At 33.7% G+C, this 27,657-nt stretch overlaps 1 protein-coding gene across 2 annotated transcripts in view; it reads left to right on the top strand.

Annotated features, from left to right (window-relative positions):
- The window catches only part of EPHA6 (EPH receptor A6), a gene marked incomplete at its 5' end in the record, with an annotated part of 762,908 nt that overhangs the window by 35,735 nt on the left and 699,516 nt on the right, over positions 1-27,657 (top strand). For both annotated transcript variants that reach the window (XM_081138997.1, XM_081138998.1), the window contains one exon: positions 19,714-19,778. In XM_081138997.1, the coding sequence (XP_080995123.1) occupies positions 19,714-19,778 (65 nt within the window). The remainder of the gene's footprint in view (positions 1-19,713; positions 19,779-27,657) is intronic.

Below are 27,657 nucleotides of genomic sequence, written 5' to 3'. Positions count from 1 at the left end.
CACAGGCAGGTACATTTCACTTAGGCTAGAGGGTCAGAGGTAGTCATGACTGAGTAGAAAAGTTTCAGCAGTTTTTAACACAGCACCACAGATTCTGGTATTAGTTTAATTTTATATATTCACCCTAATCTCTAGCCTTCTCTGTCTTTTTCCTAAGACCAAACTGTGATTTGGCCTAGTGATGAAAGCTCTGTGTTTGAGTCCTTACTTGTATCTATAAACTTGATCCTCAAACAGTGTTCATACTCTGCCCTGAATATCTATAGTTAAACTTACCCTGACTGACCCTGTGACTAGATAAAAAAATGTATGTCATGCATTACTCCTTTGCCCTTTTCAGTTATTCATATTTAAATTGAGACCAGCATCTGGATATATGCTACTCTCTATAATCAAGCTCTGACATTTTACTGTTTTTACTTCCCAAAGATAAAGGTCTTGCTGTATCTGTTTTATCTTATAGATTTCAAATATAATGAAGCATTTATGAGATTATACAAATTGAGTTTACATAGGTATAATAAAAACTGTATCTAGAAGAAAATTTAGAATAATTGGAAAATAATTTTTACTTGAAGGGTTAAACCTTTTTTTTAAAGAATATAGTGATTTTGAGTGATCCTAAGTTATATAAAGTCTGAATTCTTACAGTACTAAAAACCAATTTGCTGTTATTGGTTCACTTTTTTTAAGGTTAAATTTTTGGAATATCTGAGTTGTGTTAGCCAGTTCAGAGTTGTGGCACAGTTTTTATCAAAGAGCAGTCAAATTGTTATGAAATGTGAAAGTGCCACATTATCCGCTGAAGAATAAATAAAAATGAGTAATTTCTCTCAGCATTTGTGGGATGTATCTGATAATTGTAACAGAACTTGACCTATGAAAGAGTGAGAGACAAGTATAAGATAGTACTTAGGAGAGAGGTAGAAAATGTGAGAAAGATCAGGACAGGTAGATACATGGAGCTGACTGATACATCTCAGAGGAGGCGAGGGAAGGGAAGAGATTAACCAAAGAGCTTACGTGCATATATGCATAGCCCGTGGACCCAGACAGTAGTGTACTGAAGGCCTGGGTGGGGCAGGGTCTTGGAGGAGGGGGGCTAGGGGGATGTTGGGGGACATTTGTAATACTACAATTTTTAAAAAAAGACAGTAACAAAGGAGGAATACCAGCAGAAATAAAAAGTCAACCAAGATCGTTCTAGCATGCATAATTCTATTCCAAGGGATGCTGATTCCCAATTCGTCCAGTAATGTGAGACCAAATAATTTAAGAGTATATAAATCATAGACTAGTTAAGGCTACCGTTGAACAAGTATAGATAAAATGAAATATAATGTACGTTCCATGGAGGTACACTTGTCATGCCCACGATTGTCTCCCCAGCACTTGACACAGAAACTAGTACAAAAACAAGACAAATATTTTTGAATTAATGAACAAAATTTTTAAAATGATGAATGGATGATTTTAAGAATATAGCTTTTGTGATAAAAAAATAATTTCCAGATTTTAATGGATTTTTCCTCTTTAGATAGTATAATTAAATGGCAGTATGTAAAAAATGTAAGTTATATTTCTCCAAATATAATCAATCTGCAAGAATTCAAAGTGGGAGCTTAAAGAAGGCATTAATTTGGTGAGCAGTTGTGTTAGGGTTAATCTTATGTTGTGCCCAGTTAACTTTCATTCAGCAGACTAGCTCATGTGCTATAATACAGAGACTTACTATCTGGCTGGAAATGAAAATAAAACCCTCACATCTGTAACTTTGATGATGCCTTTCTACTCATGGTCCAAATGTCTGGTTATTGGTTTCAATAGATTACTGAAGATTTTCTTTCTTATGTCCCTGTTTTGCCTGTCTTAACTTCCCAATAGCAATCAGTGAATTTCTAATCTTTACCCACAATGAAAAATAATGTATTAATTATCTCATTACTTGATTCAAGTTAGTAGGAATGGGGAACTTAGCACATATCTGTATATCCTTAACTGGTTATAGGTTAAGGAATATGTGTGTGTAAGGGGTAATATTCTACACACTGAGTTCTGTAGCATCTTATCTGTTCTTCTGGTTCTGAACTGGCTCTCTTTTGCAGTGCCAGTTCTAGCATATATTGTGAATTGCAGGGACAGTTAGCTAAACTAGTCATAGGCAGTGATGATGTATTTGAATGTCTTTTTGAAATGTGAGTGATAAAATCCTAGTATTTCCTAATATTTGAGAGTAAAATTATAGTCAGAAAGGTATAGGTCAGTGGGTACTTGAAGACAAAATCCTAGAGCTTACATCTGTTGAACAGTGTTTCTCAAATTGTGACTCCAGTAGGTTAATTTTTTAAAAATTGAAAAATAAAGCAAAAGGGAATAAAAATATAAAATTGTATCAGAGGCAAGTCTTGTTTTATGAAACTTTACTTCATTTCTATATTTACTGGTTCCTAATGTTAACTGTAAGTTGAAAGCTATTGAGAGAGCAGTGATTCTCAAAATACAGTGACTAGAGAATTTTGTGAGGAGGGGGAGGGAGAGAGGTAGGGAGGCAGGGAAAGAAAGAAAGAAAAGGAAGGATGCTATTGCCTGTCTCTACCATATGAGATTCTGAGCCAGTAAAGCTGAGGTGAGGCCCAGGAATATTCTATATTAACAAACATTCCAGATGACTCTAATGCAGGTGGTCTTTGTCTCATTTTGAAAATCAATACTCTTGTGAAAATGGAAGAGAGAGACTATGAGCCTAAAGCTTTCTTCTGTGGAAGTAAAGGAAGATACTGTCTATTCTAATTGTTATACTAAACCAAATATTTCAGAGGAAATGAAATATAATTAAATCATTGGATAATTTTGTACATTTGGTACAAAACTCAGTAATTAAATTTAATTCAACTGGATTTTCCAGTTAGTTCAACCAAAAAATGAAGTCAGAAAAAACTGAGAAAGGACATTTTATTGGATATGATATACCAAGTTTCTTTCTAAATTTATCTCACTCACACATCCTTGGTCCCATCTACCTGTCCTGTTTCTTCTTCATCGCCAGTGTGCCATCCCTACCCTGCATTACTCTGATGTCCTGGTAATCCTCAAACTCACCTTGTCCTCTCACCTCTCCACATTTCATGCCATTCCTACTGCTTGGAATACTCTCATTCTGTTGGTCTGCAAGAAGACTTCTAGTCATCACTTATGGCTGAGCCAAAATATGATTTCTTATAGACCCTTCCTTAATTTACGCCTGAAAACAGATGCTCTTACTCTAGTGCCCCACTGAAATTTGTGATACTTCACAAACAGTAATGCTCTTACTTTACCACAGTGTATGTATTTTTGTATTTCTTTGTGTAAGTTTCCTTCCACAGACTCTACATTCCTTGAAGGTCAGAACTCTATATTGTAATCCATACACTCCTCCCAAAGATTAAATATTGTTTAAAAAGCAATAATTGAATGGGATTGCAAAATGAAAATCAACAGGTGAGGAATTTAAAATAGCTAAATACATATAACTCTCCAGTTAGCAAATGGTTGAAAATGTCAATAAAAATGAAGTACACAAACATACATAGTACACCTTTGGTAGCTGCAAAATACTGAGAAGAGCACATTAAAGAGGGAGGGATTTCAGGTTCTGTTGTTATAAATTCAGTATTCCAAAGAAATAGATAATAAAAGAAATTAGTACTTTTTATCAGATTGTGTCAAAAGAAGTTACTAGAGCAGAGTTGAAGACCAGCATAGCCAAAATGATAATCCTGAAATCCCAATCATATGGGGAAGAAAAAAAGAGGAAAAAGGAGAAAAAGACTACTGAAATGAAATCATAAGTACTTACATACTTAAGCAGAAATGTCAATGGGAGCCTAGTAGGGGACATTTTATGTATATATAAAATAAAGTATTTTTGAAGTAGTCTTGGGAATATTCTTTGATTATTTTTATATACACACATACAACTATATAATTATATATAAACTTATATAAATAATTATAAATATATATAGAGATATATAGATATATATTCTGAAAGAATACACTCAAATGTAGGGGAGAAATTACCTATGAACAAGTTCTTGTTCAGAATAAAATAAGTCAGTGCTCTTAACAAAGAAAATAGTCAATGTATTATGGCCACTGTAGTTGGAGAACTGCTAAGAAAAGGGACATTAGAGGGTATTGAAAAGCATTTAAAAGGAGCTATAAAAGAGGCTACATCTTTGAAGTTAAGTATAGAGTTCCTACTGGTTTGATACTTTCATCTTGAAGTGGCCAGAATGATACCTTTTATAGAGCCCTTATTTGGTTGGGTTTTCCTATAAATTCAAATTTTTAATAGTTATTTTTATTAGAGACAAGATATATTGAAACCTCAAAAAGTAAGTTAGAATATTAATAAATCTCCATTCCTAGTATTGCTCTGGGACATAGTTATAAATTTTGATAACATGACTTTGTGCCTTAAGGGAGTAAATTGTGAATATAGAAAAGTATGGAAGTCGCTATGGAGTAGAGAGTTCACATTATTACTGAGGCAAAGGTCCCCTCTTTTCTAAGCAGGGGAGCCAAATTGATAATAATCAGCAAGATGTAGGTTACTTTAAGTGTGGGATCAATGACAGTGATCTCATATACCACCTGGAATAAGGGCAATGATAAGTGATATAGTGTATCATGTAAAATCTTTAAAAATAGGGTGCCTGAGAATATTTAGGAAACTGATGCAAACTTGTGAAACTGAATGACATAAACAATTTTGAATTCATCCTATCCAGAAGATTAAACTTCAATGAACACCCTCTTCATATCAACACCTTTGTTGATAACTGGAATTTCTGTGTGTGTTTTCTAGAAGATCAATACTTCAGTTGCTTCAGATCAACTCCAAAATGTCACATATTATAATGAAATGCTCCTACCATACCATGATAAGTGATGATGAAACCAAGCTAAAACATTTGGTCAATTTAAAAAGAAAGACAACTTGCAAGTCTGTATTTATTCGCTAAGCCTCTCTTTATTCTTGTTCCTCTTGAAGGGGGTGTTTTCTCCACTATTCCCTAATACAACAAACATTCTGAGCAAATCTCAAGTGACCAGCGTTTTGTTTCCATGTCCCTAGAGAATCTTGACATTCATTTCTCAAGCCTTTTTTCTAAGCACTCCTGCCCAGAGCTTCAGGACACACTGAATTTATTTCACATTCTTAAAAACATCACACTCTTTGAGCCTTCTCACAAACTAATATTCTCTCATCTTGGTGACTACTGACTCACCCTTGGTCTCAGTTTACATGACATTTCTTGTTGGACGTCTCTTCCGATATCTTTTTCACAACAGTGGGGAAGTGTCATGTTTAATGAGCCTCCTTAGACTAATGCATGTTCCATAGCCAAAAAGCAAAACTTTACCGTAACTAACCATTTATCTCCTAGAGGACACTAAGTTTCACGAGTTTAGGGACCTTCGTCAGCTTGTTTACCAACTTTTTTCTAGTACCTAGCAAAATGACCTATCAGAAGGCTATTGTAAGAGTCCAAATGAGAAATAATGGTAACCTTGGCATAAAAAATTCTCCCAATTGGTTAAGGCCACAGTGAACTCTCCCTTCTCTAAATATACTTAATATGTCCAGCCAAATTTTGCTTTTTACTGAATACTTACCATATGTCTGATCATATTATTTATAGATAACTTCATATTATAGATAAGAAATATGGGACCCAGAATATTAGAAGACTTACTAAAGATCACTAAGGTAATTAGTGTTAACACTAACTAGGCATAGTGCTTTTCCTATTATACCATAAAATTTAATTTCCATAGCTAGCATTCATGCTTCCAGAGGGCACCGAGATATGTACCCCTCCTGTAACTAGGTGACATAGTTGTTAAGGGCATGTCTGATTACATTAAGTGATGACTGTATTGAAATTTTATTTATATTTGTTTATTCATTTAGTTTATGTTATGCATATTTTTATTTGATTTTTATTTTCTGCCATTCTCCCTTCAAAACAGTCTCTGTGAGCTAGTTTTAACATCCTCCAATGAAATCTCAGGCAGGTAATGTTATTTTGCCATGACTTTTTAGTCACAGCATTTTACATTGCAAACATTTTTAATATTTAGTTCAAGAAAATAACCAAAACTCAAAAATTCAAACAACTCTGCACTTCTCCATCAACTTGATTTTGCTCAAAGCCTGGAAGCTTACAGTAGGGAAGAGGCATATGTTTAGGTTCTCTTCATAATCCCCCATTCACTGACTGCTGTTTCGGACTCAGCAGCATCAAGCACAGCGATTAAGCCGAGAGGAGGACAGTTTGTCGCGGCTGGTTCAGTCTTGATCTGGCTTGGGCAGCACTCTCTCTAAAGGATTCCAGGACAGCTCCTCTCATGATGGCCCACATTTAGAATATGGACATACACACATCTGACCCCTAGGCACTGCTTTATGGAGTTCCCTCCTGGCACAGCCCTCTCTCTGCCTCTGCTCTCCAACGCCAGGCCACCTAGTCACAGACTGTCCTATCATCCTTATGCATCCTTATGCGCATTTAACCTTTGAGTTGGCCCTTTACTATCTCCTGCACTAAAGTATCCCTTCTCCAACCCAAAATGCAATTCTTTCCAATCTCCCCAAATTTAATCACTTATATTAGTTGAAACTGGTCATCTCTTATGGTGGAAAGATAGGTTTTTAAAAAACTTTTAACTATGAGCTGCAGAGGAAATAGTATAGTAATTCACTTTAGGATACGTAGATATTGGCATATATCTATCTCTATCTCTATCTCTATATGTATATCTATATCTATATCTATCTATATATGTACAGTTCTTGGCTTTGAAACTTCAGCTTAATTTACAAGTCTCATTTTCAAATTCTATATTATAATAATTTTCACACTTGTTGAATGACTCCTGTGTGTCAAACACAGCCCAGCATGTTCTACATGCATTACCTTATTTGCTATTTATTTCAAACTTTTTAAAAAGTCCCTATTGCTACTTACACTTTATAAGTTAAGGAAGCAAAATCCCGAAGAGGTAAAGAAACAAACATACTCCAGAAAGCAAAGCTTATAATAAGAGGCATGATCATTTGAATTTAATATCAGCTTGTCCTGCTTTACAACCAAAGTACCCAAGCACTATGCAGGGCTTTTCTGGTCTTGCAAAGGAGAACAGGAGGGTTTAAGAGAGAGGAAAATAGAGCAGTCTAAAGTGCAAGAAGAATGAAAGAGATAAAGTTATTTCTAATACGTGAGATTTTAGAGGAATCCTGCTCTTTCTTTTTCATTTAAAGGATTCAACAAACAGCTATAAAAAATTAACGCAGCAAGACATAAAAGTTTACACAATTTTATATGGCTCTTTTCCTTACATAAAACAAAAAACCAATTACCTTAATGTTTGTTTTGAATTGTAGAAATAAAAAATCATGAAACTTGATTTTAAATTTAATTGATTTTATAAGGAGTCCTACTTCACTGCCTAATCTCCCACAGTGTGAAATGGATAAATACCCAGTCAGAGTCAAACACATACCTATTGAGCACAAAATATTTAAGCTGGCACTTTTTAAGCATTTACCTGTGAATTTTATAATACGTCATACCTAATCTAAGCAACTGGACCAAGCTAATGAAAAAATCTTATGACAGAAGGCTATTGACATTTGTATTTGGTCTGCAATTTCTGAATTAATCATGCTGGGAAGCTAAACTTCATGTCATATTTACTTCATGTCTTATTTACAGCTTTGAAGGCTGTTCAAGAAGACAGCTCTAACTTTGATAAGCATATATTTTCCCCTAGAAAATATCCATTTCTTTAAATTCTTCTGGAAAAAGCTGTTACTATTTGTTTTGTAGACCAGAAAGCAAAATTACAGTATGTCACTCATGAATGTCTAGACCCCAACATTTTCATATGTGTCTAAATTGGATTAATAAACTTGGAAAATTTTGTAAGAAATAAAAGAATAAATCTATTCAGATGACCTAAGAACAAGGAAAACAAATGCAATTTAGCCTGACATAAAAGATGTCTAATTTCTAAAATGACCAATTTACTCCATCTCAAGTAATTCTTAAACATTAAAAAAAAATAATTTAGTATTATAGGGCATGATACAGTGTGCCAATCAAAGTTTCAAATAAAACTTTTAAAATATGAAATTTTAAATATTTTTATGACAATGTGGTTATTAATAGTTTTCAAAAATGTTTATTTTAATATATTTTTGCTTTTCAGAGAGAGTGGAAGGGGGAGAGAGAGAAAAATCGATGGGAGAGAGATGCATCAGTTGCTTGCCTCTTGCATGAGCTGGGGAATGGAGCCTGCAACTGAGGTATGTGCCCTTGGTTGGAATCAAACCCAAGACCCAATGCTCTAACCACTGAGCCAAACTGGCTGAGGCAGGAGAAAACTATTAACATTAAGATAAGTTGCTCAGAAACTGTTTGCATGATGACTAAATGTGATATCCTGGAATAGGAAAAGGCCATTGAGTAAAAACTAAAGAAATATGAATAAAGTTAATAATCATAAGTCAAAAAAGAAATCAGTTGTTTTAAGTGTTTTAAATTCTTCTTATTCTTGGGCAATAAAAATAAGATCTGCCATGTGTTTTTTTCTATAAAGAACAACCTAAGACAGAGACAATCTGGCCAACCAAATGTGAACCAAATGCCCAGAAGTTTAGATTTCTTTCCAAAATTATGTGGCATGGTCAGCAAATGTTATTCTGTGTCCTTATTTGAAACTATGAAATCAACTCAGTAATTGGGATTTATTTTACTCACATGTAAGAATCCTTCTTGGAAAAAATATACTCTATTTTGTCATTAAAGAGTGTATGCATAGAACCAATTTTCTTTAAAAGAAAAAATTAGGCCTTTCAGAATTTAGCCAATAACAGGTTATAACTATGGAACCTATAATATGCCTTGTAAATAGTATTTGAACTGGCAATACATTTCATCAAGTAGAAAACATTTTGTTGTTTCAGCATTATTCAAAGTTAAGAGCTTTAAAATGGGTGGATAAAACTCTTTATTCCTTAAATAGAAATAGATCTAGCCCAGCCCAGCGTAGCTCAGCGGTTGAACATCAACCTAGGATCCAGGAGATCGATTCCCAGTCGGGGCACAGGCCCGGGTTGTGGGCTCAATCCCCAGTCGGGGGCGTGCAGGAGGCAGCTGATCAATGACTCTCTCATCATTGATGTTTCTATCTCTCTCCCTCGCCCTTCCTCTCTCTGAAGTCAATAAAGTTATATTAAAAAAAGAAAAGAAATAGATCTAGAGGGTTTAATAAAGTAAAACAGGGTTACTCCTTTCCAGTAACAGTACTTTCCAAGAAATCTTTGATCTATAATTTGGTCTCTTGAATGTGTTTACCTACAAGGAGGAAGATTCCCTGGGGAGACAAATCATCAGTGAATAAATTGTCCTTTTTGTTCATGAATTAGACTCTTGTATTCCTGATAAGCAAAAATTGGTGTCCTGAAATATGATTCCTTCTCCTTGGAGAGATAAAAACTGAGCTTCTCAGCCATGAAAGCTCAGGGTGGACTTTGGAGCCTGATGACTTCATCAAAAGGGTTTGTCAACATTTTACATTTCTTAACATAATCCATGTCTTGGGTAATCAATAAACTAAAACTGATCAATGTCTTAATGTAAGCCCGCATTTGCTTTCTTATGCTTAATTACACCTGAGAAACATGTGTTGGATAAAATATTCTTCATTTGCCTAAATGACAAAATGTCATTATCGTTTCTGTTGCATTGACTTTATTGCACAAGATCCTGGTGATAAACACTTTGATAACAGCACTTAATGACTTGTCTTCCCTACAGGGTGATGATGATAATGCCTTTTTTTTTGTTTGTTTGTTTTCTTTTATTTTTTTTCTGCCAGCAATGAAGCTTCCATCTGTCATTCTTTTCTCTATACTGAAGCCATGCTGCTCTTGGCATGGGTCACCTTTGTAAATGTTTCATTTATGAACCATTCTTCCTCCCAACTCCTCTGCAGTTCAGAAATATGCCACAAAAGATCAGCTGTCTTGCAGTTCATGCGCCTCTAAACCTGGCATGGTATTTGTTCTGTCATTACCTCTAGTTTCCAGTAGGAAGTTGTCCTATGTAATTCTCATGACTGTTTATCAAATAATTATGCTAAAAGCTATTTAATGTGTAAATGATACAACTGGTTGCCTTAATATTTTATTTGTCTTCACACTTTTTCTTCCCATTTCTGTCTTTAAAAACTACTGTAGTTCCACAGGCAATACTACTTACCAAAATCTTTACTACGATTCAACTGAGTGATTCAGAAGACAACACACATTTTTTATATTTTAGACAGTCAAGGATGTTGAAATTATGGTACAAGGGTTAGGAAATTACATTTTTATTTAAAATATTCTTTTTGTAGCACCTCCTCAGAATGTATATTATTGTATGCACAGATTATCAAGTTTCATGACCTGACAACTATGTTTTATAGGCAGCTGACTGTGAAATCTAAGTGCTCATGAACAGTTTAATTGCTTTACAGAAGTCTTTAATATTGGCAATTTGAATCTACCTTCTTTTAGAGACTAAAGGAGCTAGAGTATGGTTAATATTTCTGGAGTCAGTTGGTGGGAATGTAAGAAAAATACAGCATTGTCCTTCAATCCCTCTTGAATACTCTTTAGTGGATCAATTAATGAGAGCAACTCAAAGGGCAAAGAAGATAAAATCATCACCCATCATACAATAAGCAAACTTTCATTTGTTGTTCTTATTATTACAGACGAAGGCATGCTTCTGTGGAAAAATGGTTAATCAGGCCAGAGACTGTGGAGAGCCAGGTTGGGGTAATTACAAAGATTTAGAGAATTACTTGATTTCGGGCAGAGTAACTCCAAACAACTGGTAGAATAAGAATTATGACTTAGCCAAGTTTATACAAACACATAATATTAGAACGATGCAAAAAACAAAAACAGGTATTAAATAGAAGAAGATATAATCTAAAACAGGGAGTAATTTCTTGGTACATAATAAAAGTTGGAGTTTTACAAAGTATTTTTCAGTATATTTCTGTGAAGAATTGCTTATGTGGTGTGATTTTAGGTATGCTAGGAAAGAATCCCAAGTCATTGTCACCTGAAGGGTGCTATAATTCAGATTTAACTTGGATAAATAAATAATGACATTGAAGCATGCAACAGACTGATGTATTTCAGAGGGAAGGAGGGGGTGGGAAAAGATTAACCAAAGAATTTATATGCATCTGTGCATAACCCATGGACACAGACCATAGTTGGGTGACGGCCTGGGAGGGGGTGGAAGCCTGGGGGAAGGGAGCAGTGGGGATACAAAGGGGACATGTGTAATACTTTCAACAATGAAGATAAACAAATACATAAATGATGCCAGAGGGAATAAGGAGAGATGAGTATTCATAAGCGCATTTGTGTGCTACTTTAGCTGCGTTTTCCGGATTTGACGGGTGCTTTCAGTGGGGCAGCAGGTGAGACGGGATAAGTTGAACACTGCACTGTTAGCCGTGAGGATAGGTGCACAGAGTTTAGGTTGACAGCAGGTAGCCGAGGGCGTTCCTTGCTGAAAGAGTTGGGGCCAGGGTGGACTCCAAAAGGTATAGAAAATGTTTGTCTTCTCACAGTCTGTTCCGTGTTCAAAACAAATGCCTACTTTGATTTTATTTTTTCTGAAAACCACTTTGTTCCTTAACCACATATGAGAGGTCATATGTGAATAGGCTTTTGACCTCTGCATTACAAACCAAGCACAATGGCTATTTAAATTTCATCCAGTGCCTGCCTTCTCACTAAGTCTGCACTGCTTTTTCAAAAGCTGGTTAAGAATGTGTTTTTGCCAAGGCATGAGTTTCTTGCAATGGCTCCTTTCCATTCACTCCGTTCAGTTACTCATTTTATTCAGTAAACACACACACACACACACACACATACACACATACTCCTTGACCTTGAGGAGCTAGCTCATACTATGTTGGTAGAACTAATTTTTAAATTAAAGTAATAATGATTGTAACTTGATTTGGCCATAATTTCAATGGACAAAAGGAGAAAATTGTCCTTTCAAAGTTAATATGTTTTATTTCAAAATTATGACAAGGCAGTTAAGGTTTTTACTTGATAATTTTTTATTTTTGATGACTAAAACTTAGATTAGAAAAAGTGCTTACTTCTGATGTTTACCTCAACTTTATTTTTATCTCCCACTCTAAGTGAAATGCTCTATCTCTCATGATAAATTTAGCAGAAATTTCTTGAATTTGGGGTTATTTTGGAGAGGATCCTTCAGGTATAAAATTATTGTTTCCCTTTCTGTTGACTACTAGGATGCACTTACAATCTATTCATCCCTTGGCACTTCTATAGAAACTAAGATAAGTGGTCCAATTACTGACAGTTTCCATGCTGATGTTGATGTGCTGTTGGATGCCTGCCCTTTTGGAACAGCAATTTAATTCCACACAGTCTACTAAAGAGCTGCAGCCTTTCTTCATCTGAAGCCTCCAAACAAGGGCATTTTAATGTTTTGCTATTTTTACATGCTTGAATAAACTATGGTGTGTGGATTGACACAGAAATCCTAACAGTGGGAGTGAAGAAATTGTAGACGTTTTATTTTATAAGCTTTCTATACCCTGCAATAGCTAGTATAGTCTTAAATATATCAGATTCAATAAAGCTTATTAAAATATGTCATAAAAGGCCTTAATGTAAAACCAAGTAACATTGTTGTAACTCTATATGTCCATAATGAAAGGTGAAAACTATTTTCATTATGTCCTCGTAAGTGTAATGGGAAAACAACAGCATTGTAGGGGGAAAATTTTTTCATTCAATTTTCAAGTAAAAAACTCTTACTTATATGATTTTTTTTAGATTCTAGTAAAAGTCATTTTTTTTCCCTCCTCAGTGCAAATCCACTATTCTTTCTTTTTAAAGTAAGGATTTTAATAATTTTTAGACTGTTCTATTATGTAGAAATGTTTTTTATTTATTTTATCGCTAAGAGTATTGCAGATGCCCCCCATCCCCCCCTTGCCCTCCTCCACCCATCTCCCCCACCCACCCCCAGGCCTTCACCTGTCTGTGGCCTTTGTCCGTGGGCTATGCATATGTGCGTACACTGAGATGGCCATTGTATTATAGATAAGACTTTCAAATAAGTAGTCATAATATCTTTTACCAGAGCCATAAAAAATGATTTAAGTGAATTTAAAACCTTGAGTTTCAGAATATCCCCGTACGCCCCCAAATGGGAAAGTGTCCAAAACCCATGAGATTAAATGAGAAATATAAGAAAGGAAAAAACTAGAACAGCAAGAAGTGTCTCTGATGCTGTGGAAGCAATGGAGAGGACATTTGGGTTAAATGGGTGTATGTAATGCCCCGGCCAGTGGGCTCAGGGGTTGGAGCATCACCCCATGCATCGAAAGGTCTCAGGTTTGATTCCCTGTCAGGGCACATACCCAGTTGGGGGTTCAATCCAGAGGCAACTGATCCATGTTTCTCTGTCACATCAAAGTTGTTGTTGTTGTTTTTCTCTCTCTCCCTCTCTCTGTAAAATAAATAAAACCATAACCTCAGGTGAGGATTAAATGGGATATATGTAATAAATATTGTCGAGTTTCTGTGAGACATAAGAAAATCACATTTATTAAATGTGATTATAAGACTAGCAAATTTAAGACTAAAGCCAAATAGACTTTTTCACCTGTTTAAACTCTGTGCAACTGAAACAAATGGAAATAATACAGGTCCTAAATGAGCTATGTAGTTTATTTATAGATCAAAGTGTTGAAGATGTCACAATAGAAGAATTAGGTATTACTTAGGAACATGACAAATTTTCTTTCCTCTTTTTTTAAACCGTGTAACAACAATTCTGAGTGGAAAGCAGGACTGGGAGGTGACTCACTGATAAGTCTTAATGACCTTGCTCAGGTCACTAGCATTTATAGTGAACCTGTGATCCACACCTGGGTTCTCCTTAGGTCTCTGTTTTAAGGCCTTATGTCTGACTGCAGGCTTTAGAAATGATTTTGAGGCTGAATTAAATAAAGCTGTGTTAAGCAGGAGACCCATACAGAAGTTCTTAGAGCAAATTAGGAAGGTATGGAATTGAGGATGAACATTACTAGTTTTAATCAGCTATTAACCATTCAGTATCTGGATGAGGTTTTCAGTGGCAGTTCTTAATGGTATATCTTACCTTCTAAATAGCAGACTTGATTGAATTATTTGCCCTTTTTCCCTATTTGAGGTGATAGTGAAGGTAAATAATTTCTGGTTATTATAGCTTATTTTTCCATTGGAACTAAAAAAGAGTGATATGTGTTCCAGAAGAGACAGAGGCAGAGGTTTGAACATGCTTTCTGAAAAGTGTATTTTCTAGTAGAGTAGAAAGCTGAAGAGCATGAGTTCAGAAGTTCTAGACTTGATTTAATTATCTAATTTTGAGAAAGCTATTTAACATCAATATGTTTATATTACATTATCTTTCAAATAGGATTTCCCATCTCTCGTGTGGTAGAAATATAAGTTATGAACAATGCCTATATTAAAAATAAGCAACAACAAAGCAAAGTGCCATAAGTACACCTAATGAACAAATACTGATCTCAGTTTTTCGATAAAAGTAGTTTTGTTATTTTTAAGAAGTGAGCTTTTTTGGAAAATGTCGCCTTGAAAATAATACCACTACACAAACGGATATACCATGGATAAACATAATCCTGCATTTATTTAAAGCAATATATGTTTTATTTTTTAGGAATTAAACATTGATTCTGACTGTATGTCTGGGTAGATACTGCATCATGCTCTACAGATCTAGAAGTAAGACTTTAATTTTTGTTGATCAAAAATATGCAATTATAGCAAAAGTAGATTAGTTAATGTAGTAACCTGAATGTCAGGATCTAAACAGGATGGCGTTCAAATAGACTCTTGTTAAATGTAGATATATACACCCACACAAACACATGTACTACTGCCTTTATGTGTTTTTTGACTTACCAAACTCTTTATTTATTATGACATGAATAAATACATTTTCATGTGTTCTCTTTAAATAAATTACAGGTGTTAATCTTACTACATTTAAAACCATGCCATTAAATTAAAAATTAAAAAGTATTGACTTTTACTGAAGTGAATGTCATTACATTATAATGTTTTTTTCCTCCTTTGGTTTATAGTCTTTTTGCACTGGAGTAGGGACTAGATAACTTTTGTTTAAAACCAGCAGGAGGAGCTCTCACCTTGCTGGGTTTAATGCAATTAGTGTTCCTGAAAAACCTGTATTTGTGGGGGTTTTATATATGAGACAAAAGATAAAATTTAAACATTTATCACGTGTAATGGTATTAAAGATTTCAAAAACCCTCAGTTTTTTATTTTATATAAATGTATAATTCACTTGTTTGGAATATAAATTTGAAACTTTACTGTTTTTATACATTTTTAAAAGGTATAATTGCAGTTTAATGAGGAAAATAAAGCAATTATGTATATTTTGTTTCTTGAAGCAACTAAGAAACAGAAAAATTCTTCCTAAGGATCTACAGTGTTGTAGTTATTTACATATTTTCTTTGTGTTTGTTTTGAAATGAATATACTTTACAGTTTACAAGTTATAAATATTGAGAACCAAATAGCCTAAATATGTTTTAGGAAAAATAATCTCAATTAATCAGATTAATTTGCCATAAATTCTATATGCAGTTTACAAAAAAATAAATCTCTGTTGGTAGACTTCAATTCATATTTTGGATTTTTGAACACTCTACTTCATAAAACCCCTTAAATGGTATGATTTGTAGAGTGTAATGATAAATTTTCCATAGAAACCATTAATGTGAAAACTAGGATAAAAACTTATGAAAATTCGGAATTAGATAAAGAAATAATGATGGTTCTCTGCATCCACAAAAATAAAAAAAGAAAACAAATGACTAAGTTTTATATTCAAATTTAAAAAGGTAGGAAAAAAACAACACTTAAGAAAAAGTTTAGGTTTAAATGGTAAGAATCCAAATCTATTACTTAATGATCTCCAGAAAAATTATTTAACCTCACCTGAGACTCAGTTCTCTCATCTGTAAATTGAGTATTTAAAAAAATAAAACAAAACATATAGGATAATGTGGATATTACTGAAGAAAAAAATATAGAAAGCCCTTTCTATATTGATTGTGATTAGTATCATCATTATTTTACTAGCCTGTTAGGGAAATAATGATTTATTTCAAATATATAAATGTTCTAGATGACTAACATTAACTTTTTAAGTCTCCCAAAGTAGATAATGGTATGACATACTTCTGAATTCTTTTTAATAGACTATGCCAAAAGTAAAAATAACTTTTACTTGATAATGAGATAAGCTTTTAGTTTTGAATATTTATTATAATTTCAGCTTTTTTCTCTAATATTTCGGTTATTTTTGTTATAGTGAAGGGAAACCAGATGTCATAAAATACTTTGTGTATTTGTGGGGTTTTTTTTGTATATTTGTGTATTCGTACGTGTTGTATGTGTACATATATGATATGTTTATATATTACCCTTACTGTACTCTGTTCCTTCCAGACTTATTAGAATTGTTGTTGACATGAAGTAGCTGAAACTATAAAGAAAGCCTTTGAAAAACTCTAGCCCCTTGTGTTTGCCATCATCTTTTTGTGATGGAGGTTAGCAATCGTTGAAAACCATTAGCTAAACATGTTGATTCATTAGGAGTAGAAAACGGTGTAAACTGATTTGGTTATTTCTTCTTCATTAATTAACTGAAATATTTCATTAACAGAAATGTCCCTTCTTTAACAATTTTGTTATTCAGAAGTAATTCATATGAAAAAAGCAAGATAAGTGTTTTATTCTTTTCAGGTTATTTACAGCATTTTTTAAAAATAATGGCTTCCTAGGATGCTGCGAAAGTTATCAGAAAGTATATTTTATCATTATGAATGCATGGATTTAAGCATATTTGAAATATTTTAATCCTTTAGAGTCATTAACCTTGTTTATGATCAAGTTCTTTTTGGCCAGTTGAAGCCTATGCAAGTTGGTTCCTGACTCCTTTTTACACAATAGCCTTCCTGTTCCTTGGTATAAGGACCATGAAACACCACCAATGAAGTAATCTCATGAAATATAAAAATAAATGGAACCTGAATCATATCAAGCCACTAAATATATCTAGTAATTTAAAGAAAGTAGAGGAAATGGGGAAGCACTTTTCAATGATATCTCATGATTAGGAAAATCTGGAAGGTGTGACAAAACAACCTTGTTTTATTTAGTAAATTTGATATCAAGTAGTGAAAAAGAAAATTGGGTGGTCACTTAGGAAAGCACCTATTAAAACAATGAGATCCTGCCGCACACCCGTTAGAATGCCTCAAACACTCGACGATCACCGGGCCCTGCTGAGGACATTGAGCAGCAGGAAAATCCTATGTAAAACTTCACAGCCATTTTGGATTATGACACTTTAAAAAAAAAAAAAAAAGTAAGCATTTCTTGTGTAATGCAGTAATTTATATTTACCGTAGAGAACTGAAAGCATCCCATAAGAATCTGTAAATGAAGTGTTATGGTGGTGTTATCTATAATGCCCCAACTGAAAATAGCCCACATGTCCATCAACTAGGTAATTCCATGCAGTAGAATACCTTTCAGCAATAAAAAGGAACTTCTTATTGATACATACAGCAACATAGATGAATCTCAAATGTGTTATGCTAACATGAAAGAACAAGTTCCACTGGTTACCTGCTGTATGATTTCATTCATTTGACATTTTGGGCAAGGCAGAACCATTGAGACAGAAATCAGATGAGTGGTTGCCAGGGGCTAGGTGGGCAAGGGATTCACTATAAAGAATCACAGGTGAGCCCGGCCGGGCGTGGCTCAGTGGTTGAGCATCAACCTAGGATCCAGGCGATCGAAGTTCGATTCCCGGTCAGGGCACAGGCCCCAGTTTCCGGCTCAATCCCCAGTCGGGGGCGTGCAGGAGGCAGCCGATCAATAACTCTCTCATCATTGATGTTTCTGTCTCTCTCCCTCTCCCTTCCACTCTCTGAAATCAATAAAGATATATTTTTTTTAAAAATCACAAGGGCAATTTTGGAGGTGATGGAACATTCTATAGCTTGATTGTAAAGTGGGTTATATGGATGTAGGGGCTTGTCACAGTTCATAGCAATATACATTTAAAATGGTGAATTTTATTGTAAGGACATCATGCCTCAGTAAATCTAACTAAATAAAAGATCATAGGGAAGCTATTGATTAAAAAAACACTTAAAAAGAAATGTTTACTCACTGTAATGGATAGTACTTATTAGATATTGATTTTCTGTTAAAAGAAGTTGAGACAATAGGAATATTAAACACTGACTAGATATTTGATGACATCAAGGAATTACTATTTATATTAATAAGTTATTGTAATTAAAAGGAATCTTTACGGTAGAAATACACACTGAAATTTTTACAGATGAAATGATATAATTATTGGAATTTTCTTCAAAGAAATCTTGCAGTGGGAGAACATGAAATAAGATTTACCATAACCTGGTAATTATTGAAGCTGAGTGATGACTGCATGAGGGTCGAATGTACTGTTTTCTCTACATGTTAAAATATGTTTGAGAATTTTCCACAATAAAAATTAAGGAATTATAGCTCAGTTTTATAAATGTTTGGTGAATAGATTTTAACAGTACTGAAAGAATATTCTTCAATGAGTAGAGTTTATCCCAGAAATTTAAACATGGTTTCATATTTAAAAATCAATCAGATGTATCACAGTGATTCGAATAAAAAAACCTACAGAATAATTACAATGGACACTAAACAGCAGAGCCAAATAACAAACTCCTAATAGCACTTTTAAACTTCAAATAAAAAAAAAATAAAAACTACAATACCACTTCTTAACTAGATGAAGACTTAAAGTCATGATAAGATAACAAAGCATTGTTTCTCAAGGGCCTACTGATGTCTGGGGGAATTGGAATATGTTCTAATTGTTTGTTTACATATCTGCCTTTGCCACCAGATATGAGTTACTTTTGGTCAGGAAAATGACTGGTGGTTTTTATTTTTGTTTTTGCTTCCCTTAGTAAGTATATTATCTGGCACATACAATAACAGTGTAATCTATGCTTTAAAGATTCTGGATTTATTCATAATGAATTGTTTTCATACTTTGCAAATAATATATAAGGGCATTTAATAACACAGAAAGAAGGTAGAGAAGCCTGCTTTAATACAATTTTTTTCTTTAATGTTGTATAAAAAGACCATATGTGAAAGGTGGGGAGCAAAGGTGGTTATTTTATCAATTTTAGAAGACAGCTATTAAAAATGACTTTGTTATTAAATTACGTTTCATTTAGTATTGTTAAACACAAATTACATATTTTAAAATTTACTTATAACCACCTCATGCATGTTATCATTACTTATTATTGTTACATATTAATACTTAATATATACAAATAATTTAAAGTAAGTAATGCAACTTACTAAAGCTAATGAAATTAATAATAGTAAGGGTAGTTGACATTAATGATTTAAATAACTGATGTATTTTTCGTCAATTGAGATATTTATGCAAGTATTTATTTATTTAATTCCAGTTGTGTTGCTTGATACTACAACTGTGCTGGGAGAGCTAGGATGGAAAACATATCCATTAAATGGGGTAAGTTTGAATATCTTCTTGTTAGATGTTTGGGATCTGTTATAATAAAAAGGAATGGTGAATTTTTGGCTCTTTGTAATATCCATTTTAGCATATAACTTAAATCCCATCGAAAAGATTAAATTACAGCTAGAAGTGGTGATCAGTGGGAATAATATGTAAAACATCTTTGCTTTCTTCTAAATAACTGCTCTTTAATACAGTGTTTATACAGAGTAATATTTGAATATCTCATAAATATTTTCTTCAGAAACAAATTTCTATGTGTATGTTTAAGATACTTTTCTGTATATATGTTATTTGGTAACCTCAGTGAGTATTTGTACATAAACAAATTTGAGCTGACCATAACATAAGTGGATTTTCCAGATATTAACAATTTGGTTTTTATTAGAAACTATGAGCCCACTAAAGTAGTATGTGTTTTTTGAAGTTGGCAAAAATATACATTATGATTAGGTTTTTTTATCTGGTAGTAGTAACTTTTGAAAGGCATATAAGGATGTATAATTTACAAAGTACAATTTTTCAGGGACTGACATTATTTTAGCTATGGTTGTACTTGACTTTTTATGTTTCAATATATTTTGCATTATTTTCACATTGAAATATGTTTCTACTTTATTTCAAGCTAAAATAAAAGGGTGGTTTGTGAAGCTTTTTACTTTGTTTTTGTCTGTTTAAGAAACATCTTTAATAATGGAGGTAGTCAACTGTTTTCAGATACAGTTGGGTTAGCTTTTCTTCCTTTTTTTAGCAATTGTATTTTTCTCATTTATCACATTCTTGATAATTTTACATTGCTACTTCCATTACACCTACAAATTTAAATCTGAAAGGAGAAATTGACCCAAAGAGGTTTTAATTTTTTAGAATCGTTCAAATATTGCTGCTTAAATTTGACTTTTATATCAACAGCTATTTATTAATATGTGTATTTTCATCTAAAAATTTCTGTGAAGAGAGTTAAATCTTCCTGTTTTTGATCAACAGGATGTTTTTTATTTGTTTTATAGACTGGTTTTATTTTTTTCTGAAAATATCTGAGAGCTTTATCAAATCATTTATGAGAAATATATCTTTTAAATTAAGATTATGCTTCAACCTTCATTATCTTCTCTCCATTAAAATGACTAAACATAAGTATTTGTTGCATGTATCAAGTATGTCACATTTATCAGTTACTTTCAAGAAGTAAATGAAACTTTTTTCCTAGAAAACTTCTAAAATAATACATCTCTGTATAAGTTCTTATACAGAGTAACTTATAAAAACTTACAAATAATTAATGTAGAAGGCAAACTTTTCTATTTTCTGAAATAAAGACAAAAGAAATATTAGAGATCCTGCTATCACTGCCCTCCTGTAGTCATAGCCAGAGAACCATGTGAGAATCGGAGTCAGCCCCCTGTTTCAGGGAGTGTGTTTGGCTTGATTAGGCTGCATTTCTGAGCAAACTGGCAACCGGGACACACGAGGATTTACAGTTAAAAATAAACTTACTATCATTCTTGTGATGATTTTAACATAGGTATTATGAAATGGAGAAATTGTTACTACTGCTGGTTCACAAGTTACAGAGAGAGAGGGCAGACTTGTCTTAAAAGTGACTCTATAGTTTTCTATTTGCGAGACACGGCACTAGGAATTTTACATTTTATTTTCACAGTGGCCCTATAGTGAATGATGGACTCTAATTCAAAATAAGTTAGTTCTTACTCCGAAGCCTGTGTCTTTATCATGGCACTGCTGACAGAGAGGAACGTTGGAAATTCCAAATAAGGCCAGATACTTACGTGTCATGTTTGCATAACTGATTTAGATTTCTTTTCTCCCCCTGACATGTAAACTGCTAGACTGAGGTGTGCATTTTGAACACCAGCCTAAGATTAGCAAGAGGAAAGAGAGAAAGAAGAGCAGAAGGAGACCGCAGGAGAAAAGAAATACGATAGAAGGAGGAGGGAAAGATGATTAAAGTTTATTGAGCATTTACCATATGCTAGGCTTTGTTCAAAACGTGTTACTCACATCAGTCATATAAATCAAATACAATTTTTCCCCTATTGAAAGAAGTGCGAGTTAAGACTCAGATACATTAAATGACTTTTACAAGGTTACGGTGCTAGGATGTAGTACAGCAGAAATTCTCAGCCAAACGTATCCTAATCTTGACACTTACGGGTGGTCATTTCACAGCTAGGTGCTTTTTATTTCTTCTACAATTGTACCATATAAAGATAAAGGCCAATGACCAGGTAGACTACAGAGGGGAAAAAGTAACACGGAGATTTAGATGTTCAGCATAAGTGGAATACTCAGGGACCTTGGAATGTCACTCTTGGAATCATAGGCTGTATTACTTTTAGATTATCCCCCAAATAATAATACATAAATGGCAAGTGGCAGCAGTAGGGATACTTGAAAATACGAACCCTGGAACATACTTTCAAATAGATAGATCACATAAGTAAGTTTTAAACAAAATATATATCCCCGACCAGTGTGGCCCAGTGGTTGGAGCATAGGCCCAAGGACCAAAGGGTCTCGGGTTTGATTCCTGGTCAAGGGCATGTGTCTGGGTTGCAGGTTTGATCCCTGGCCCTGGCCGGGGTGTGTGCAGAAGGCAACCAATTGATCTCTCTCCCCCCCTCCCTCCCTCCCTCCCACTCTCTAAAAATCAATGAAGAAAATACCCTTGGGGGAGGATTAACCAAACAAACAAAAAAGAAAATATACAACTTAATTTTTATTTTATTTTAATGAAAATAGATTACTGACCACAATGGAGTTTTACTTAATGCTATTTATAGGTTAAAACAAGGGTGGAAGTAGTCAGTGAGGATGAAGAACTTTGAAAAAAATGCTGCTAAGTATTGCAATAATGCAAACCATCTGGTTAATCAGTACTGCTTAAATAATTTAGAATCTATGGAAACTTTATCAGAACAAACATCTAAACCAGCACTTATTTCTGAATATTAAAGTTGTAATTATATCTATTTAAAATGGTATATTTTCCAGGTTCTCAGGTTTATTGAGCCATGCTAATTTGAATGCCAATTTTAACTAACGTTGCCTTTTTTTCAGACACTAATTCAGTTGCTTTTACAAATATGTCATGGGTAGAAAAGAAAACTTTATGATGTATTTGTCAATTTCATGGTATAAAGTATATTTGGTATCTCTCTGGATAAATTATTTCCTAGTAACATTTTAATTGATGAAATTTTCTTTTTATAAAGATGGTTTTGAAATTATATAATGTACTATATAAAATCTAAGTCATTTAATAAATGACTTCATGGTTCTTTTTTTTTTTTTTTTTTTTACTTAAAATAGCCATTTCACCATTAGTATCATGCTGATATAGTTACAGGACTAGGCGTTCACTGTGTGCCTGTGAACAAAACCCTTAATGGTTACTTGAGTAGGAGGTGAGCAAATATAGAACATACTTGAATACTCTTGAGCAAATGACTGTTTAGACTTGCAAACAGGAGAAGAAAATTATTTATTTTCTGAAATGCTTACTTGAAAACTTATTTGTGTCAACTTTTACATATACTTTCTTTTAATTAATGTCTGGAGTTCAATTTAACAAATATCTATTTTATACTAATTGTGCCAGGTGTACTTTTAGAGGGCTTAAGACAGTTTTCATCTGCCCTAAAAGAGTCTTGAGTATAGAGGTAATTCTACACAGTCCTAAGTCCAAAGAAAGTGTCTTCAGGTCGTTTTGAATAATGTTTTGTGAAAGAATAATTAAGGAATGGATTAATCCTGATCAGGGAAAAATGGTAGTAGGATGTAACATATCAGCTTTTTGGCAAAGTGAATGGCTTGAGAAAAAGCACATAATTTTTAAATGTGTGCATTAAGTTTTAGGAGTAATGAGAATCATTTGTGTGGCTGGAGTGGAGGGATGTGGAGTGAAATAGGACTGTGATCATAGGCTAAGTCATATTGTGGAAGACTTGGAATTTACATGTCTTAATTGATCTACATAGTGTATATCTCAGTGCCAGTAAGTAAAAGTAAACACTTTCTGGATTCACTTAAACAAACAAACAAAAATTATTGAAGTATTTTTTGTTTAAGGCAATAATGTAGACCCTTAGAAATGAAAGATGCCTTGGAAATTTGGAAGGAAAGGATGTTGAATATATAGAGGGTGTAATATTACAGTCATGTGTCACTAAATGATGGGGATATGTTCTGAAAAATGCATAGTTAAGCAGTTTCATCCTTGTGTGAACATCACAGAGGACACTTACACAAACATAGATATTATAGCCTACTACACACCTAGGCTATATTGCATAGCCTATTGCTTCTAGGCTACAAACCTGTACACCATGTTACTGTACTGAATACTGTAGGTAGTTGTAGCACCATGGTAAGTAGTATTTGTATATGTAAACAGATCTAACAGAAAAGATACAGTGAAAATACAATATAAAAGATAAAAATGGAATACCTGTATAAAGCACTTACCATGAGTGGAGCTTCCAGGCCTGGAAGCTGGTCTGGAAGGGTCAGTGATGAGAGTCCAGTGAGTGTGAAGGCCTACACTACTGTAGACTTTATAAACACTGTCCCACCTGCCCTCCCCCTGCTTCCTTTCAACAGGGTCAGAAATAGGACATTGTAGCTGTCAGTATTGCTCCGTGAACAGGGATATGGGCTGGATGATTGGAAATATCGAGGAGACACTGGCTGAGTAAGGCATAGATCACCATAATGACTGTTGGGAGAGAGTGAAAGGTGGTCTGAGGATTAGCAGAAATAAGAAATCAAGATGGAGAGATAAAGGAATATAGGTGATTGTCATGGCAATGTGGTTTTGGCTACTGCGCGTTGGAGCATTGGTTGGATTAGGAAACCTTAGTGGTATTCATTAAAATAGAGGTTATATAAAAACATTAAAAAAAAGTTTCACATCGAGAAGGTATAAAACTGACCCAATATTTTGACTTTAGAAATTTGTTTTTGATTCTATTGACGCATCTGGCACAAAGGGCTCTCTCTGGCATTGAACTGATAGAAGACACAAAACTTGTCTGTGCTTTACATCCTCACAACCTGAAAATATTTCCAAAGTACAGGGACAGGCCGGCTTCACACAATCACAGGAAGCTTTTACTAAAGTGGTGCTTAATACTGGTTAAGGTAGTTCCTAGGAACCTGTGTCCTTGTAAACAGTCTTAGGTCCTTCACAAAGAATTTCCAGCAATGTCCTCTGAAGACCATCAGGCTAGGTCTGGGAGGCTGTAGCGCCTCTGAATATGTAGTGATGGGGGAAAAGGCTCCTCTGTGCTGGAACAGGTCGTTGACTGACTGATTGGGATGTAATCCATGCACTCACAACTGAGCTGCTGTGAGTGAGAGGGAATCTACTGTCAAGACCCACAGATATTGCTCTTGTCAGAGAAAATAAATTCCTCCTAAACCACATATCCTTCTTTTTCTTACAGAAAATTCAGCTCCATTGTATTCTTATGAGACCACTGTCATATATATGTGGTCCATTGTTGACCAAAATATTGTCATGTGGTATATGACTATATTGATATACTGAGAACTGAGTGGAATTGAATAATTATATTTGTATTGTGGTTGAAGCCCGGTTTTAGAAAAGAACATCTGAGAATTTGGACCATAATTCTTAAACTGTGTTCTTACTGTCTGTAATGTCAAGAATTATATGTCTACATAATTCAAAGCTCTTAAGAACTTTATTCTGTAAGTGTCCCTTCCATCCTTTATTTGTCAACATACTACATTAAGAATAAAATTATGATGATCTAGCAGAGTAGCTGAGAGTTCCCTGGTAATCAATGAAAGAATGCTGCATGAATAAAATTTTTGCATAGCACTGTGGAAGTTATAAGTGCATACTGAAGAAGTATTTTCACAAACATTAAGTACCGGCATATGCCCTGGATTTTTTATTTGCTATGAATAACTAATAACTGGTTAATACTAAATCTTACTCTGCAGAAAAGTGAAGGACCTATTTCAATTTTGAAAATCTCCTGGGAAATAGACAGCTTAGTTTTTAAGACGTTATGCCAGTCTAATGCTAATGAGAAAAAAAGAAACATGAAATGTACTACTCATGCAGTAACTTTGTACAAAGGAAGAAACTTAAAAATATATCTGAGTTTATTATTGTAGTCTGCAAATGTATGAAAGAAAATTATATAAATTTTCTTGAAACTTTAACTTTCATGTTTACTCTTTTCCTTTTGATATTTTAATTTATTCTATTTATTTTTAGCCAGTATATAACATTGTAAATGAAAGAGAAAAATACACTTATAATAAGAGGGCCTGTAGTTAAATGCTATATTAAAAACTCTTAATACCCGTTATAGATCAGGCCCATTCAATGCCACATAGCAGCGGGCATGTCATATTGGGGCATCTTGGCTGAATATTAACTCTGACTAATAAAAGCTAACTGCTAATAATCAGAAAAATGAAAGATTTTATAATATAAAAAAGATTTCGTGATTAAAAATTTATATTGTTTCCTTTGAGCGTTAGTAATTATATTTGATACTTCTAACAATGTAATAGCAGTGTAGCTTTTTAATTTTGATACTGTAATTGAAAAGAAAAGTGACCTGCTTGAGTAGCCACATACTTGTGATTAAAGGTACTTAACCTGAATAAAACCTGACCATTAAAACATAGCATTTCATAATAATAATTCCATAAGATATTATTTGATTTATACCTAAAATTACATGTACTTAAAATTGACAGAAAGAACATGATTTTTAAGAACTCCATCAACTTTCCTGAAAGATTTTCACCATTTGTTTTTATTCATAGCAATATTTTTAGCAAGAAAATGAAAAATTTGCTTGTCTCAGATTTTTTTCTCACTCTTCACATTTGGCAGCTTATAGGTGGTTAAGTTTTAAAAGCTCATTTTTAATGCATACACAGTAGATCAGATCTTTGCTATAAAGTCATAGTGGACATAGCTGTCGGCATGCCAATATTCAAAATCAAACTTTCTTTTCAACAGTGAAGTACACTTTAATAAAAAATTAAGAGAAAACAATGTTAGTAGCAAAAAAGTGTTAATGGATATTAATTGCATTTTTTATTAAGCATGACCATTAGAGTTGGGAAAACTTTGTGTTCCTCTGATGCCAGGTGTTGGTTTTAAATAGCATGTTATATGTACATCCCGCACACTGTGACTGAGATGATCGTTATGGTTTGAATAGTGCAACATCATACTAGATGTGTGATTTTATCTGTTTAACATAGTGAATTAGAATTAGGAAATTTACCCTGAGATATTTAGGAAAATAAGGATATAAGTCATTCATGTATAAATAAAAGCTGTAAGTGTATTTTGTATACATAAGTACTAATTATTTAAATATTAAAATGTAAAAAATGTTATACTAATTACTAAGTTAATGATTTTTATAATAAAAATTTAATAATTATAGAAGAGGCCTGTATTAGATATAAACTGAATAGAAAGATACTTTATTCCATAAATCAGAGATTATCACTTTCCAGTATTATTGTTCTGAAGCTGAAAAATCAAAATAGAATGTATTTATGATGGACACAATGGAATATTAATTTCTATTATTGTGTTATAATTTCTACATTTCATATCGTGACCACGCAGAACCCTATTTTCTTTAATCTGGACGTTTATTTTTATTTTTTTCTTTTGTCTCAAACTGGCCTCACCTAGCACCCTGACTCACTCACCTCCCTCTCCCCTGCTTAATCATTAACCCTCAGGACATTGAGGTCCTGGTCAGCATCCAGTAGTCTTAGAAACAGGGTCCTGGCTCTATTGACTATTGAGACAGAGTTTTCAGTCAAACTAAACATAATA

This window comes from Miniopterus schreibersii (assembly GCF_964146895.1).
Source record: "Miniopterus schreibersii genome assembly, chromosome: 5".
In the NCBI taxonomy this organism is placed as follows: domain Eukaryota; kingdom Metazoa; phylum Chordata; class Mammalia; order Chiroptera; family Miniopteridae; genus Miniopterus; species Miniopterus schreibersii.
Note: the sequence above shows the minus strand (reverse complement) of the source record. Positions and strands in the feature narration are given on the sequence as shown.